The sequence below is a fragment of the Strix aluco genome, chromosome 10, assembly GCF_031877795.1.
Source record: "Strix aluco isolate bStrAlu1 chromosome 10, bStrAlu1.hap1, whole genome shotgun sequence".
NCBI lineage: Eukaryota > Metazoa > Chordata > Aves > Strigiformes > Strigidae > Strix > Strix aluco.
Window position 1 is genome coordinate 17,077,994 of NC_133940.1, and position 11,521 is coordinate 17,089,514.

An 11,521-nucleotide genomic window follows, 5' to 3' on the forward strand; every position below is an offset into this window, starting at 1 on the left:
CTCCACCCTCTTGCTTTGGTCCCCCCATCTCTGTTTCCAAGAATTAAAACCCAACCTTAACGTGCCTCCTTGCTGCTGGTGCTGATTTGGCCGCCCCAGGACAGGGCAGACAGCATGGGCTGGGTGACAGGTGTGGGGCCAGGGGCCACGTAGGGCCAGACCCCAGTCCTGCACCATCCAGTGAGGCGGTGGGCAGGCTGGCAGCACACCGGGCTGCCGTGGCAGGGCACAGCAGCACGCAGGCACCCGCCGGCCTTGCTCATGTTTAATCACAAACGAGCAAATAGGAAACAGAAAAAAGAGGAAGTGAGCGGCGGGGAGAAGAAATGGCTGCGGCAGGGAGGGGGCTGGCACGGGGCCGGCTGGCACAGGGTCAGGCCTGCAGCCCCGTGAGCAGCGCGGGGAGGAGGGAGGTGAGGGTGCCCAGAATGGTGGTGGCGGTGGTGGTGGCGGCGCTGCCCAGCGGGAAGGGCTCAGTATTCCTCTGCAGCCAGCGGTACTCCTCCTCCAGCCGCTGCCGCTGCAGCTCTGGCCCCACGCGCGCCCGGATGGTCTCGTAGTAGGTGTTCAGGTACCGGATCTGCAGCCAGGCACCACGGGGGGCTGCGGGGGGGCTGCCCTGGTGGCCTGTCCCCCCTCACCACACACCCCCACCTTGGCCCTTGTTGGCCCTCCTCATCCTTCTATCCCACACCCCGATCACTGGCACCACCCACAGACCCCGTTGCCCCTCTCCATCCACGCATCCATCCCTGTCCCAACCTCACGCTGCAGTCCTGGTTTCCTGCTACATCCATCCCCCCAGCCCCCTTCTTCGCTCTCCCCGTACCCCACATCCCTGCTCTGCCTCCCTGCCTCGGGCACCCAGTACCTGCTCTGGTGACAGGAGGCTGAGGTTGATGAGATTGCGGTCGTAGGGTACCAGGGACACCACCTCGAAGGTCAGGAAGGGCTCCTCTCCGCTCTGGTGCTGCCACAGAGAGGTGGCATTGGTGCCTCCAGCCCCACCTGGGGGGTGTCCCCAGCCCTGGCTTGATGCAGCCCCCCCAGTGCTGCGCCACCCCTGCCAGCCCAGCCCCACTGCGCTACCTCAGTCTGCGCATTCACCACGAGAGCAACGTCCTCAATGCGGATCCCGAATTCGCCGTCGCGGTAGTACCCAGGCTCTGGGGGCCGGGAAGGAGCCTGGTGAGTCCCGAGCCCCAGCAACTCCCCCAGCCCACCCCACCCCACCCCACCCCAGAGAGGCTGGATCTGGCCCCTGAGTTGGTCCAAGAGCTGGACGCCTCCTCCCCTGGCTGGGCTCTGCAGCTCAGGGACATCGCTGAGAGCCCGAGGCACCGGCCGGGGCGGTGGGCGTGCGTACCGATGGAGGTGAACATGCCGGCCGCCAGTGGCACGTTGTTGGACTGGAAGCCCACGGGCCCTGCAGGGGACATGGGGTGGGTTATGGCTCCTGGGGATGGTGTGTGCTGAAGGGACACCCTGACGAGGGCCACGGTGTCACACTGGCAAGAACCGTGTGGCCACCACAGCAAGGACCATTGGATCATCCCAGCAAGGACCATGGTACCACCTGGCAAGGACTGCAGGGCTACCCCAGCAAGGACCACAGGGCCACCCTGCTAAGGACTACGGAGCCACCCTGTCAAGGACCATGGGACCACACCAGTGAGGACTGCAGGGCCACCCTGGCAAGGACTGCAGCACCCTGCAGGTAGGGGACACCCGCCCACAGCAAGAGGCTCAGCTGGGCTATGACAAGCCCCAGATGAGCCCCTGTCCTTGTCTCTGTCCCCTGCAGCTCAGCCCATGTCCCCAGCGCTGGTGCCGGTACCACAGCACCTACACTCATGGACTGAGAGGAAGTTGCCGATGCCATGGCCGGTCCCGTGGCCGTAGTTGAGTCCCACGTCCCAGAGTGCCCGACGGGCGAAGGATTCCACCGTTCTCCCTGGGGAATTATGAGGTGGGATAGGGGCCAGAGAGACAATAAGGCCCACCCCCCCTCCTCCTCTTCCCTCTCCTCAAGCTCAGCACCCACCTGCCGTGTTGGGTGGGAAGACAAGGCGGGACAGGTCAATGTTGCCCATCAGCACACGGGTGTAGGCTTCCTATGAGGGGCATGGCAGGGGGCTAAGAGTGATGATGCCCAGACAGTCCCCCCAGCACATCCATCCCTGGCTGGGACCTTGGTACTGAGTGCCGCAGCGGGGTGCTGGGCATGGCAGGGGGATGTTGGCTGGCATGGGAGGGGCTGGTACCTTCTGGAGCGGGGTTGGCACACCCCAGTGCACCGTCCGTGTGATGTCTGTCGTCCCGTCCCTGCAAAGGGGGAATGTGAACGGGGGCAATGCAGCCCCAGTGCTGGCTTTGGGGCATGGGGAGGGGATGGGGGGCTGTGCAATGGTGGGGGGGGGGGGTCTGCATTAAGGGCTACGCACAGATATTGCCCTCCGGTGTCCGAAAGGTACATCTCGTCCACAGACAGCTTCCGGCTGCTCCCGTTGGAGGGGCTGTGAGGGTAGGGGGGTGGTCAGGGCCTGCTCCCAGCCTCCAGCTGCCCACTCCCCACCACTGCTGCTGGCCCTGGCCAGGGTTGAGCCATACCTATAGTGGGCCAGTGCCGCGTTGAGCCCACTTGCGGAGATGGACTGGAAGCTGGGCCCGCGGTTGTGCTCCTGGGCCCTGGAAGGCAGCAGAGAAGGAGATGCTGGGGGTCCCCAGCTGCCCTACACTGGGTGTGTGTGGAGATGCGGTGGCAGCACTGACTGGCGGAGTGTGTCGATGTGCTGTGCCCCCGAAAACTCGTCCACCTGCCCCTGAGGGACCATCTTCTCCAGCCACAGCAGGTACTGGATGACAGCCACTGCGTCCCGAACCTGGGGGTGGCCCGGCAGCATCAGGGGAGGGGAGGTGTCAGCACCCCCCTTCCCTTGGCTGCCCCCTACTTCTGCTCAGGGCTGCGGGGACAGGTAAAGCCCTTACGTGAGCGGCTCGCAGCAGCTCCTGCTCCTTGGTGTTTTTCACAGCCTTGGCCAGCATGACGGGGGAGTAGCTGTCCTCCAGCAGCTTCTCCTGCAAGGGCAGGCTGGGGGTGGCATGGCCAGCCACCCCCCTCGTGCCCCAGGGACGGCGTATCCCGTGGTCCCCAAGCCCAGCAGGACACACATCACCCGCGGCCAGGCTCAGCATTGCGGGTGTCAGCGGCGGTGCCACACCTGGGGGATGACGCCGTAGAGGCCGTAGGTGGTGTACTCGGTGCCCAGCCAGATGGTGACGTTGCCCTGGGCGTAGCCGTGGAGGTGGGCGCGTGTCTGCCCGTACTCCTGCAGCTCCACGCACAGCGGCCCGGGGCAGCCCGCCCGCAGGGACTGACGCGCCGCTGCCGACAGCCGCAGCTCGTCCACGAACAGGCTGGGGAAGGGTGCAGGATGGGGTGGGCACAGCCCAAAGTGGGGTTGGTATCCTCCCCGAGCCCGGCCATGTGGGGCACGCTGGCAGAGAGGAGGGGGCTGGGGGGCTCAGAGGGGATGTTGGGATGGGAATGGGATTCGGCCTTGGGCTGCACTCCCCAGGATTCAGGAGGGTGCTGCACCCCAGGGTGGGCTGGATGGGAGGGGTCTGGACCTGGGGAAAATATGGGGCTTGGAGGGGGCACACAATGGGGCTGGGCACTGCAGGATGTGGTGGGCTCGGGGAAGGGGGACAGCTGGGCCAGGGGAGGGTCCTGTGGGTGCTGGCCCTGGAAAGGAAGGAGGGTGGATGCTGAGCGCTGTCCATGTCCCTTGCCCGCAGAGAGATGCTGCCCACCTTATGCTGGTGTTGGTCAGCAGGGTGTAGGAGTAGAAGACAGGATTGTAGGGGATGTCATGTCCACGGAGATTGAAGAGCCCTGCCGGGAACGAGACCAAGCCTGTGCCTCTCAACTGCCCTCCCACCCCCAGCTCTCAGAGCCCACGACACCCACCGCCACGGCACCCACCACGGCACCGCAACTACTCACAGGCTGTCTCCTCCAGCCCTGACAGCAGCACAGCTGTGGGGCGTCGAACATGCTGCTCCATCTGCTGTCGGATCCCGGCCACCTTCTCCTGCCAGCTGCTCCCTGGGAGGGGGGCAAGTGGTCGGCTCAGCTCAGGGACCACCATGGCTCCCAGCAGCCTCAGGGAGGATGGCGGTCGTACCTGTGAATGCTGCTGGGAGGGTGTAGATCTCACCGGAGGCTGGAGGGGGTCTCTGGTCACCCCACACTTGATCCACAAGGTTGTTCTCGATGGGGAGCAGGGTCCTGCCAGAGCCGTGCAGAGCCTGGCTGTAGCTGTTCCATGTGTCTGAGGGAGGGGAAGCAGTCCATGGTTGGGAGCACCCAGTAAATCCACACCCGGGAGCTGCCCTCACGTCAGACAGGGTCACCCCATGTGACAGTCGACCCTACCAATGGAGAAGAGGAAGGGGTCCAAGCTGATGTTTCCCCCGACAGGAACCGCCTTCAGGATCCACAGCCCAATGGATTCAATCCAGGCTGCAGGAGAGACCTGGGTGGCACTATGAGGGCAAACCATGTCCTGGCCCATGTTGAGCCCAGATGAGGCCGCGGCTGGCGTTGGGAGGGTCCTGGGGGCAGGGGGAGGCAGTAGCCCCCCAGCCTGCCCCCCACTGACTTGTCCTCTGCAGCTCCCAGTTGCAGTCCAGCTGCCGCTCTGCCTGGGTCCAGTAGCGGCTGTCAGTCCATAGGGCAGCCTTGTCCTGTGTCACCACACCGGTGCCTGGAACAGGAGTGGGGGCTCAGGCGTCACCACTCCCCCCTCTCCAGGTGGTCAGCAGGGACCCCCAGGGATCCCCAGCCCGACCTCCTGTGTGGAGCGGGACCATGCCCTGCCCCAAGGATCCACAAGGATGAGGACCAGCAGGCAGCTGGGTGCTGGCCCCCTGAGCAGAGACCCCAGGGTGGTGAGGATGCTCTCACCCGCAGAGCCGGTGAAGCCGGTCAGCCAGCCCAGCCGGGAATCCCGCTCGGCGATGTACTCGCTCTGGAGCCAAGGATGGAGCCGTGAGAGGCGGCCACAGGCACCAGCCAGGGAGCTGGTCCCCGGGGTGTGTAGGCAGGCTGCCTTACCATGTGGGCATCCGTGGAGGGCACGATGTAAGCATGGACACTGTGGGCTCGCATGATGTCCCGCAGAGCGGCGAGCTGTGCCGTTGTGTTGATGGCCGTAGGGGGCAGGTACTGGTGGCACAAGGGGACACATGCTGGGATAGGGGGACGGGACACCAAGCTACAGTGGTGGGGCTGGGGAAGGGGGTGACCCAACACGGGGTGTCCCAGGAACAGGGAGTGCTGGGCGTGGTGGGGCTCACCGGTGGGTCCACGGAGCAGTCCCGGATGTCGGTCCTGGCAGAGGCGGCCTGTGGTGGCCGGCCTGCGGCACAGCCTGGGGACATGGGGACACCCTGGAGCCTCAGACTGCAGCCCGGGGTCAGGCTGGTCCCTTGCTCCAGCCCAGAGCCAGCTGCGACCCTCATCCCTGGTCCCAAACACCGAGCCAGCCCAGCTTTGGGGCTTTTTGCAATCTGGGCATGGCCAGTGCCCAAGGCATGCCTGGGGACGGGCCCTGGGGGTGCGGTGGGATCGTCACGAGATGCAGCCAGTGCCCACCATGACCAGGAGCTGGACAGGGGTTGGCAGGAACCAGCCCTGAGCATCCCTGGTGCTGGGGCTGCTGGAGGACCTGGGCGGCAGCCAGGGTTGTGTTCCAGACAGACCTGGCCTCACCCCGGTGCCACTCTGTGGTACCACCACTGGCACTGCGGCAGTCTGCAGGCAGGGACCTGGCTCTTCATCTCAGGCCAAGGGCACCAGGCTCGGGTCAGTGGGGCAATGGGGGGATGGGTCACCCTTAGCATGGTCCTTAACCATCACCTCCCCAGAGCTCGTCCCTGGGTCAGACAGGCAGGATTAGCCCCTCTCCGCAGCTCGGCCTCCTGCCCAAGGCAGCAGGGCTGGAGCAGCAGAGCAGCCCTGGCTCCCTAAGGGAAACCCACCCTCGCTTCACCCAAGTGTGTGGCTCAGACTGCTGCACAACACCCCTACATCCTCCGCGCTGGGACCAGCCTGGTTCCCGGGGTCCCAGGATGTGTCGTCGCCTGGCGAGCCCACCCCACCTCCCAGCCCAGCCCCTCCGACATACCGTGGAGCAGGAGCACCCAGGCTGCGATCCACTGTGGAGGGTGCATGGCTGCCCTGGGGGTGCCCAGCAGGATGGGGAGTGGAGGGGACCTTTCCTCAGTGCCTTGGGTGACAGGTCCTTCCTCTTGCACCTTTGCCCCAGGGGCAGAGGGATGCTGGATGAGAGAGCTAAGGGTAGATACGGAGGTGGTGGTTGTTGTCCTATGCGTTGAAAGTGAATCCTGCCGCTAAATCAAAGTAAACAGCAAAATCAGCACAAAGTCCAAAGATCCTCCTGGAGCAGAGGTGGGGCTGTGCCAGCACAGCCTGGCACGTCCCAGCTGCCCCGGGGTTAAAAGGAGGCAAGAAGGGGCTGCAGGGTGCTCTGCTCCCCTGTGTCCCTCTGGAAACCTCTATCCCCTGGAGCCACGGAGAGCTGACATGGGGGCCTGTGGGGTGAGGGTGCCGGGGTGGGGGGGCCATGATGCAGGGGCCAGCCGTGTCCCCGAGCCAGCCCTCCTCTCCAGGACACGGAGTGGTGCAGAGCATCTTCCTGGGCCGTGTCGTGGCGGTGCCCGCCTCAGCACCCTGTGGCACCCCCAGTGCTGGGTCTGGCCGAGACTGGTGATGGGGGTTGGGCGCACCCCATAGCAACTGCTAAACATTACAGCTGTCACAGGGAGGCAAAAATGCCCTTCCTCCCTGCAGGGCCTTGACTGTGTGAGCAGGGCTGGAAGCAACCAGAACACTGATGAAACACCCACCCCAGCCTTTGGCTCCTGCAGATGGCTGTGTGTCAGTAACACACGATTTTGCAACCCCTGGCCATGGCTGGACCCCTAATTTATTTTACCTGGCTGTTCTTCCACTGTGGCTTTAGTAATGGGGTTGACAATCACTCACTGACAGGCTTTTTGTTCCAGGGAAAAGCTGATCAGCACCGAGGACCACATCAGAGCCCCTGCTGAGTGCTGAGCTCCCCAGGGATGCCTGTGGGCAGTGCCAGGGCAAAGCGGGGCAAGGAGGGGATGGGAGAGGAGCAAGGGACAGCACAGGCAGCAGCATGGCTGTGGGTCCCACGTGCTTGCAGATGCTTTGGGCTGCATGAGAGGTGGTGGTGTGGGAAAACCCCGAGTGCTCTGGGAAGGGAAGAGGTTTTGTTGGGTCTCCCTGGTCTGAGGGAAGATGGCTGGGGGGCACCCAAAAATCCAGTCACAGGTCCCCCATGAACTGCAGAAGAAGCAGAGGTGGATGCTGCTGCTGCTCCTGTCTGCCCTGCCCAGACCCTGCCTGTGGGAGAGGGCTCATGGAGGAGCACACGGACCCCTCAGGACATGGAGATGATGTCTGAACAGAGCGTGGAGGGATGGGGCCACAGTGCGTGTGGTGCTGGCACCCCAGCTTTTAGCTGGTGCGATTATACAGAAAAGGGACCGGGCTTTGGAGAGATGGAGCTGAACGTCTCACACCACCTCTAGTGTGTGGGTACGGATTTCTGGGGAGAAGGAATGCATGTGAGGCCTTGAAGGTAAGCACAGGGTAACTTCAGTGCTAGAAAGAGCACATGGTCCTGCTAATGGACTAACAGGAATAATAAATTCAGAGTGCATTGGTGGGCTGGGTTGGAAACTCTGGCAAAGGAGACAACAGCAATATTTTAGCATTGAGCAGCCTTATGTGATCAGAGACACGTTTGGCAGCAGTGGGAGGGGAGCATGTTGGTGGCGAACAGACCGAGCTAAGCCGTGCAGGCCAGGTACCAGCCTGGGCCCAGGGCTCGGGGGCCAGCAGCCACCTCTGAGGGCTGCACTGGGACCCGTTCTGCAGGAGAAGCCCTCTGGGATGTGCCCTTTGTCCCACGGAGCCCGTGAGCTCCAGACCGCCCCAGCATCTGCCTTGCTAAAAAAGCTCATTATGTTAGTCATAACGAGCCTTGACCCCAAGGCCTGTCACTTTTATTGCACATGTATTTCCTCTAACTGGTTTAATGACTTCTTACTGAAGAGAAAGGCTGGCTGAAGGACAGACCTGTTGGCAGGCAGCAGAGGTGTCTATCCTCGGGTCAGACATGGATCTTCAGGGGAGGATGCACATCCTCTCTCAGGACAGGGGTACCTGGAGGAGCCCCTGCTGGAGAGTTGCTCATCACAGACCATGAAGCTCCTTTGCCACTGGCCAGGATGTCTCATGGACCTTCTGCACCCCAGGGTGGGCACAGCATCACAGTCACAGCCTGGTGACTGTCGGATGGCCCGGGGTCTCTGTCTGAGTGCACAGCCAGCTGCGTGGCACAAACACACATTTGGAGGAGGGTAAAACAGAGACGGGACCGCGTGAGGCGTGGGGCAGGGATGGGAGGCGTGCAGAGAGCAAACCCTGGGAGAAGGGTGGAAGGACCTTGTTGCCGTTGCAGCAGGGTTTTGTGCTTGGTGGCTTTCACAGCAGGACACAAGTTGCAGGAGATCTGGTAGGTCCTACAGTAAATGAACAAACAAGATGGTTTACAAAAAAAACCTTGAAAATATAAGAGGTCCTTCAGGAAACCTGGGCAGAAATCAATCCCTGTGTCCCCCAGTGTGATGGGTAGGGAGGAAGCCCTGCCCGGCTGGCTCCTGGGCCCTGCAGGGTGCCAGCCACCCTTCTGCTGCCCCTGCCCCTGCCCTCCTCCTCAGCAGCCTCTCTGCCTGGCCAGACTGCTCTCCTGGGACCGTCTCTAGCACTGGCTGTGGGTCCTTGCACCAGCTCACACGAGCTCTCCACTCCCCCTGCACGGGCATGGCCACGAGGCTGGATACAGAGGTGGGAGCCTCGGACCCGCTTGGAGATGCTGCCTCTTCCCAGCGGCACTTCATGGCCCGCTGCACAACCAGTTTTTACTTTTAATAAAAATGTACTGTGGCCGCATCTCTGTGGTGTCCTCTGAGGCCCTTGAACAGCCATGGAAATCCTCCCTCGGCCCCAGGGCAGCGGAAATGGCAGCACTTAGGGAACTGGCACAGGCTGCCTCTCCGGGTGCTGGGATTTGGGGTGACCAGTCTTGTCCCCCAGCGTGGAGAAGCTCACAGTGCCAGGACAGCAAGAACGGGGGGAACCCACCGGGTGATGGGCTGCAGGTGGGACCAGCTGCCACAGCACCAGGACACACACCATGGCCCCTTGGCCACTCCCTTGTCCCAACCTCATCCCCCACTCTCCAGCCCTGCTTCTGCTGGCATGAGCCCGTCAGCCGGCTCTAGGGGCCGGGGCACATGGTTGCCACCGCGCACAGGAACGGTGAGGGCAGGGACACGGGGCTCAGGGTGCTGCACCCTGGCACTGTCCTGGGGCTGGTGGCCAGCCCCGCTGCGGTGTGGGGCCAGCCCCTTCTTGGGGGGCAGCGTGCCCAGGGGGCGTGTCCGGCTGTGCCACTGCGGGGACTGTCTGCTCCATGTGGTGACTGTCCGGCTGTGTCACCGCAGCGACTGTCTGGTTGTGTCACGCCGCGACGGTCCAGCTGTCACTGGGATCCTGCTCACCACGAGGTGGCACCAGGACTGCGCTGTGGAGCCACACAGACCCCTGTCCCGTCCCCCCGTCCCCCCCCCCGTCCTTCTGTCCTGTCCCTCTCTCCTGTCCCCCTGTCCCCTGCCCACCCACCCGGTCCTGTCACAGCTCCAGTGCAATGCGGGGACCGGCAGCAACAGAGCCTGGTCGTTCTCTCGCCATCCTGTCTCTGCCTGCCAGCAGGCTGAGGCCTGGCACACTCATGTCACAGATGCTCTCAGGCTGCCTGTGCCTGGCATCACCCTCCGGTCCTCGCTCAGAGGAGCCCAGGAGGGAGGTGGTGGGGGATCCCCAGCAGCCCCAGCACGGGCAGGACGGGGATGGGGACTGGGGGATACACACAGGGTGACGCCAAAGCTGCCTGTAATTGTTATGGCAACAAAAGTTTCTCAAGGATGTGTGACACGGTTGCTGTGGTGATGGTCAGACAGCGGTTTGCTGCCATCCTGCTAATTAGTGAAATGGGCTAATGGTGCTTCCATCCTCCCTGCCTGGTCCCTGCCCAGTGCCAGGGTGGGGGCTGTGCCCATGGCAGTGCCCAGCCCCCTGTCCTCCACCACCCTGCCTGCCAGCCGCCCCTCACCACACAGCTGCACACCCGGTCCCATGAGGTCCCCACGGTGACAGGGGTGTCCCCCCACCCCCTTATTCCCAACCTCTGAGCTCGACTCTGCAATGCCATCCCTGATGCCACCCCCCCACACCACATCCAAGGGATGGGGCCGAGGCTGGCCTGTTCTGTCCCCACGGGTACAGTGTCGGTGTGAGCCCTGTGCCTGCACATTCCTCCTCCTCCTTGCCCAGCATGGGGAGGGTGGCACCGGCTGTCCCTGGGGACTCCCAGGGCCGCGTGCCGCTCCGAGCAAGCCAGCGTCAACAGGACGAAGCTCATCAGCGTGTCCGGTGGGGCCCTTCCCTCCTGCGGGAGGTTTCCTCGAAGACAGGCCGGAGGAAGGCTTTGGGGGGACATCCTCCCTTTGTGGGCTATTGTTGGCCTTCCGTCACCTGCAGAGGCCGTGGGGTGACTCAGGCCGGGGTGACGCGCCCGGCAAACAGGACGCGGGCTGGGGAAGGAGGGAGGGTGTGCGCGGCCGCAGGAATGCGGAAGCGAGCAGTGGCACGGGGATGCTGTGACAATCCCTTGTGAAGGCAGGGCCTGCCTGCCCCTGCCTGCCCTGAAGCCCAGCAGGTGATGTGTGCCCGGGGTGGGGGGTGGGCCGTGGGGGTCCCCGCTGCACCCCAGAGCCTGGCAGCTGGCCTGCAGCAATGGGGTTCCAGCTCCTGGATGCCATGAGCTGGGCACCCCTCACACCCCCCCCACACCCTGTAGCCCCTCTTACAGCCCCCCCCCGCCCCCCGCCATCCTCACAGCCCAACACAGAGTCACCCTGTCCAGCCCCTCCTACAGCCCCCCCATACACCCTTCTGTCCCCCCCCACACCCCCAGTACAGCCCCCACTGTACAGGCTGTGCTAGCAAGGCAGGGCCACCCCCCACTCACCCCACAGGTACAGGCTGTCCCAGGGTGCAGTTGTACTTGTCACCCACTTTTTCCAGGGTTGATACCTTGTACCTTGTGGTGGGTTGACCCTGACTGGATGCCGGGTGCCCACCAAAGCTGCTCTATCACTCCCCTCCTCAGCTGGACCAGGGACAGAGAACATAATGAAAGGCTCATGGGCTGATATATGGACAGGGACATCCCTCAGCAATCACTGTCATGGGCAAAACAGACCTGACTTGGGGAAAATTAATTTAATTTATTACCAGTCAAACCAGAGTAGGACAATGAGAAATAAAACCAAATCT

General features: G+C 63.3%; 1 protein-coding gene across 1 annotated transcript; it reads right to left on the reverse strand.

Annotated features, from left to right (window-relative positions):
- Positions 1-251: 251 nt before the first annotated feature.
- XPNPEP2 (X-prolyl aminopeptidase 2) lies at positions 252-6,313 on the reverse strand. The gene is made up of 21 exons (XM_074835002.1): positions 6,192-6,313; positions 5,362-5,435; positions 5,120-5,230; positions 4,970-5,033; positions 4,665-4,769; positions 4,439-4,525; positions 4,188-4,334; positions 4,007-4,108; positions 3,814-3,895; positions 3,222-3,417; positions 2,989-3,078; positions 2,773-2,882; positions 2,611-2,688; positions 2,445-2,516; positions 2,265-2,325; positions 2,045-2,114; positions 1,850-1,954; positions 1,367-1,426; positions 1,090-1,166; positions 872-970; positions 252-580 (listed from the first exon to the last, which is right to left on the reverse strand). The coding sequence occupies exons 1-21, from the start codon at positions 6,235-6,237 to the stop codon at positions 374-376; spliced, it is 2,043 nt and encodes a 680-aa protein (XP_074691103.1). The 5' UTR covers positions 6,238-6,313; the 3' UTR covers positions 252-373.
- Positions 6,314-11,521: the final 5,208 nt, after the last annotated feature.

Coding starts and splice junctions, on each gene's coding strand:
- XPNPEP2 (XM_074835002.1), bottom strand. CDS start 6,237: ATGCACCCTCCACAGTGGATCGCAGCCTGGGTGCTCCTGCTCCACG. Junction 2,517..2,610: donor GCGGCACTGGCCCACTATAG/GTATGGCTCAAC, acceptor CTACCCTCACAG/CCCCTCCAACGGGAGCAGCC. Junction 971..1,089: donor TGGTGAATGCGCAGACTGAG/GTAGCGCAGTGG, acceptor TCTCTGTGGCAG/CACCAGAGCGGAGAGGAGCC.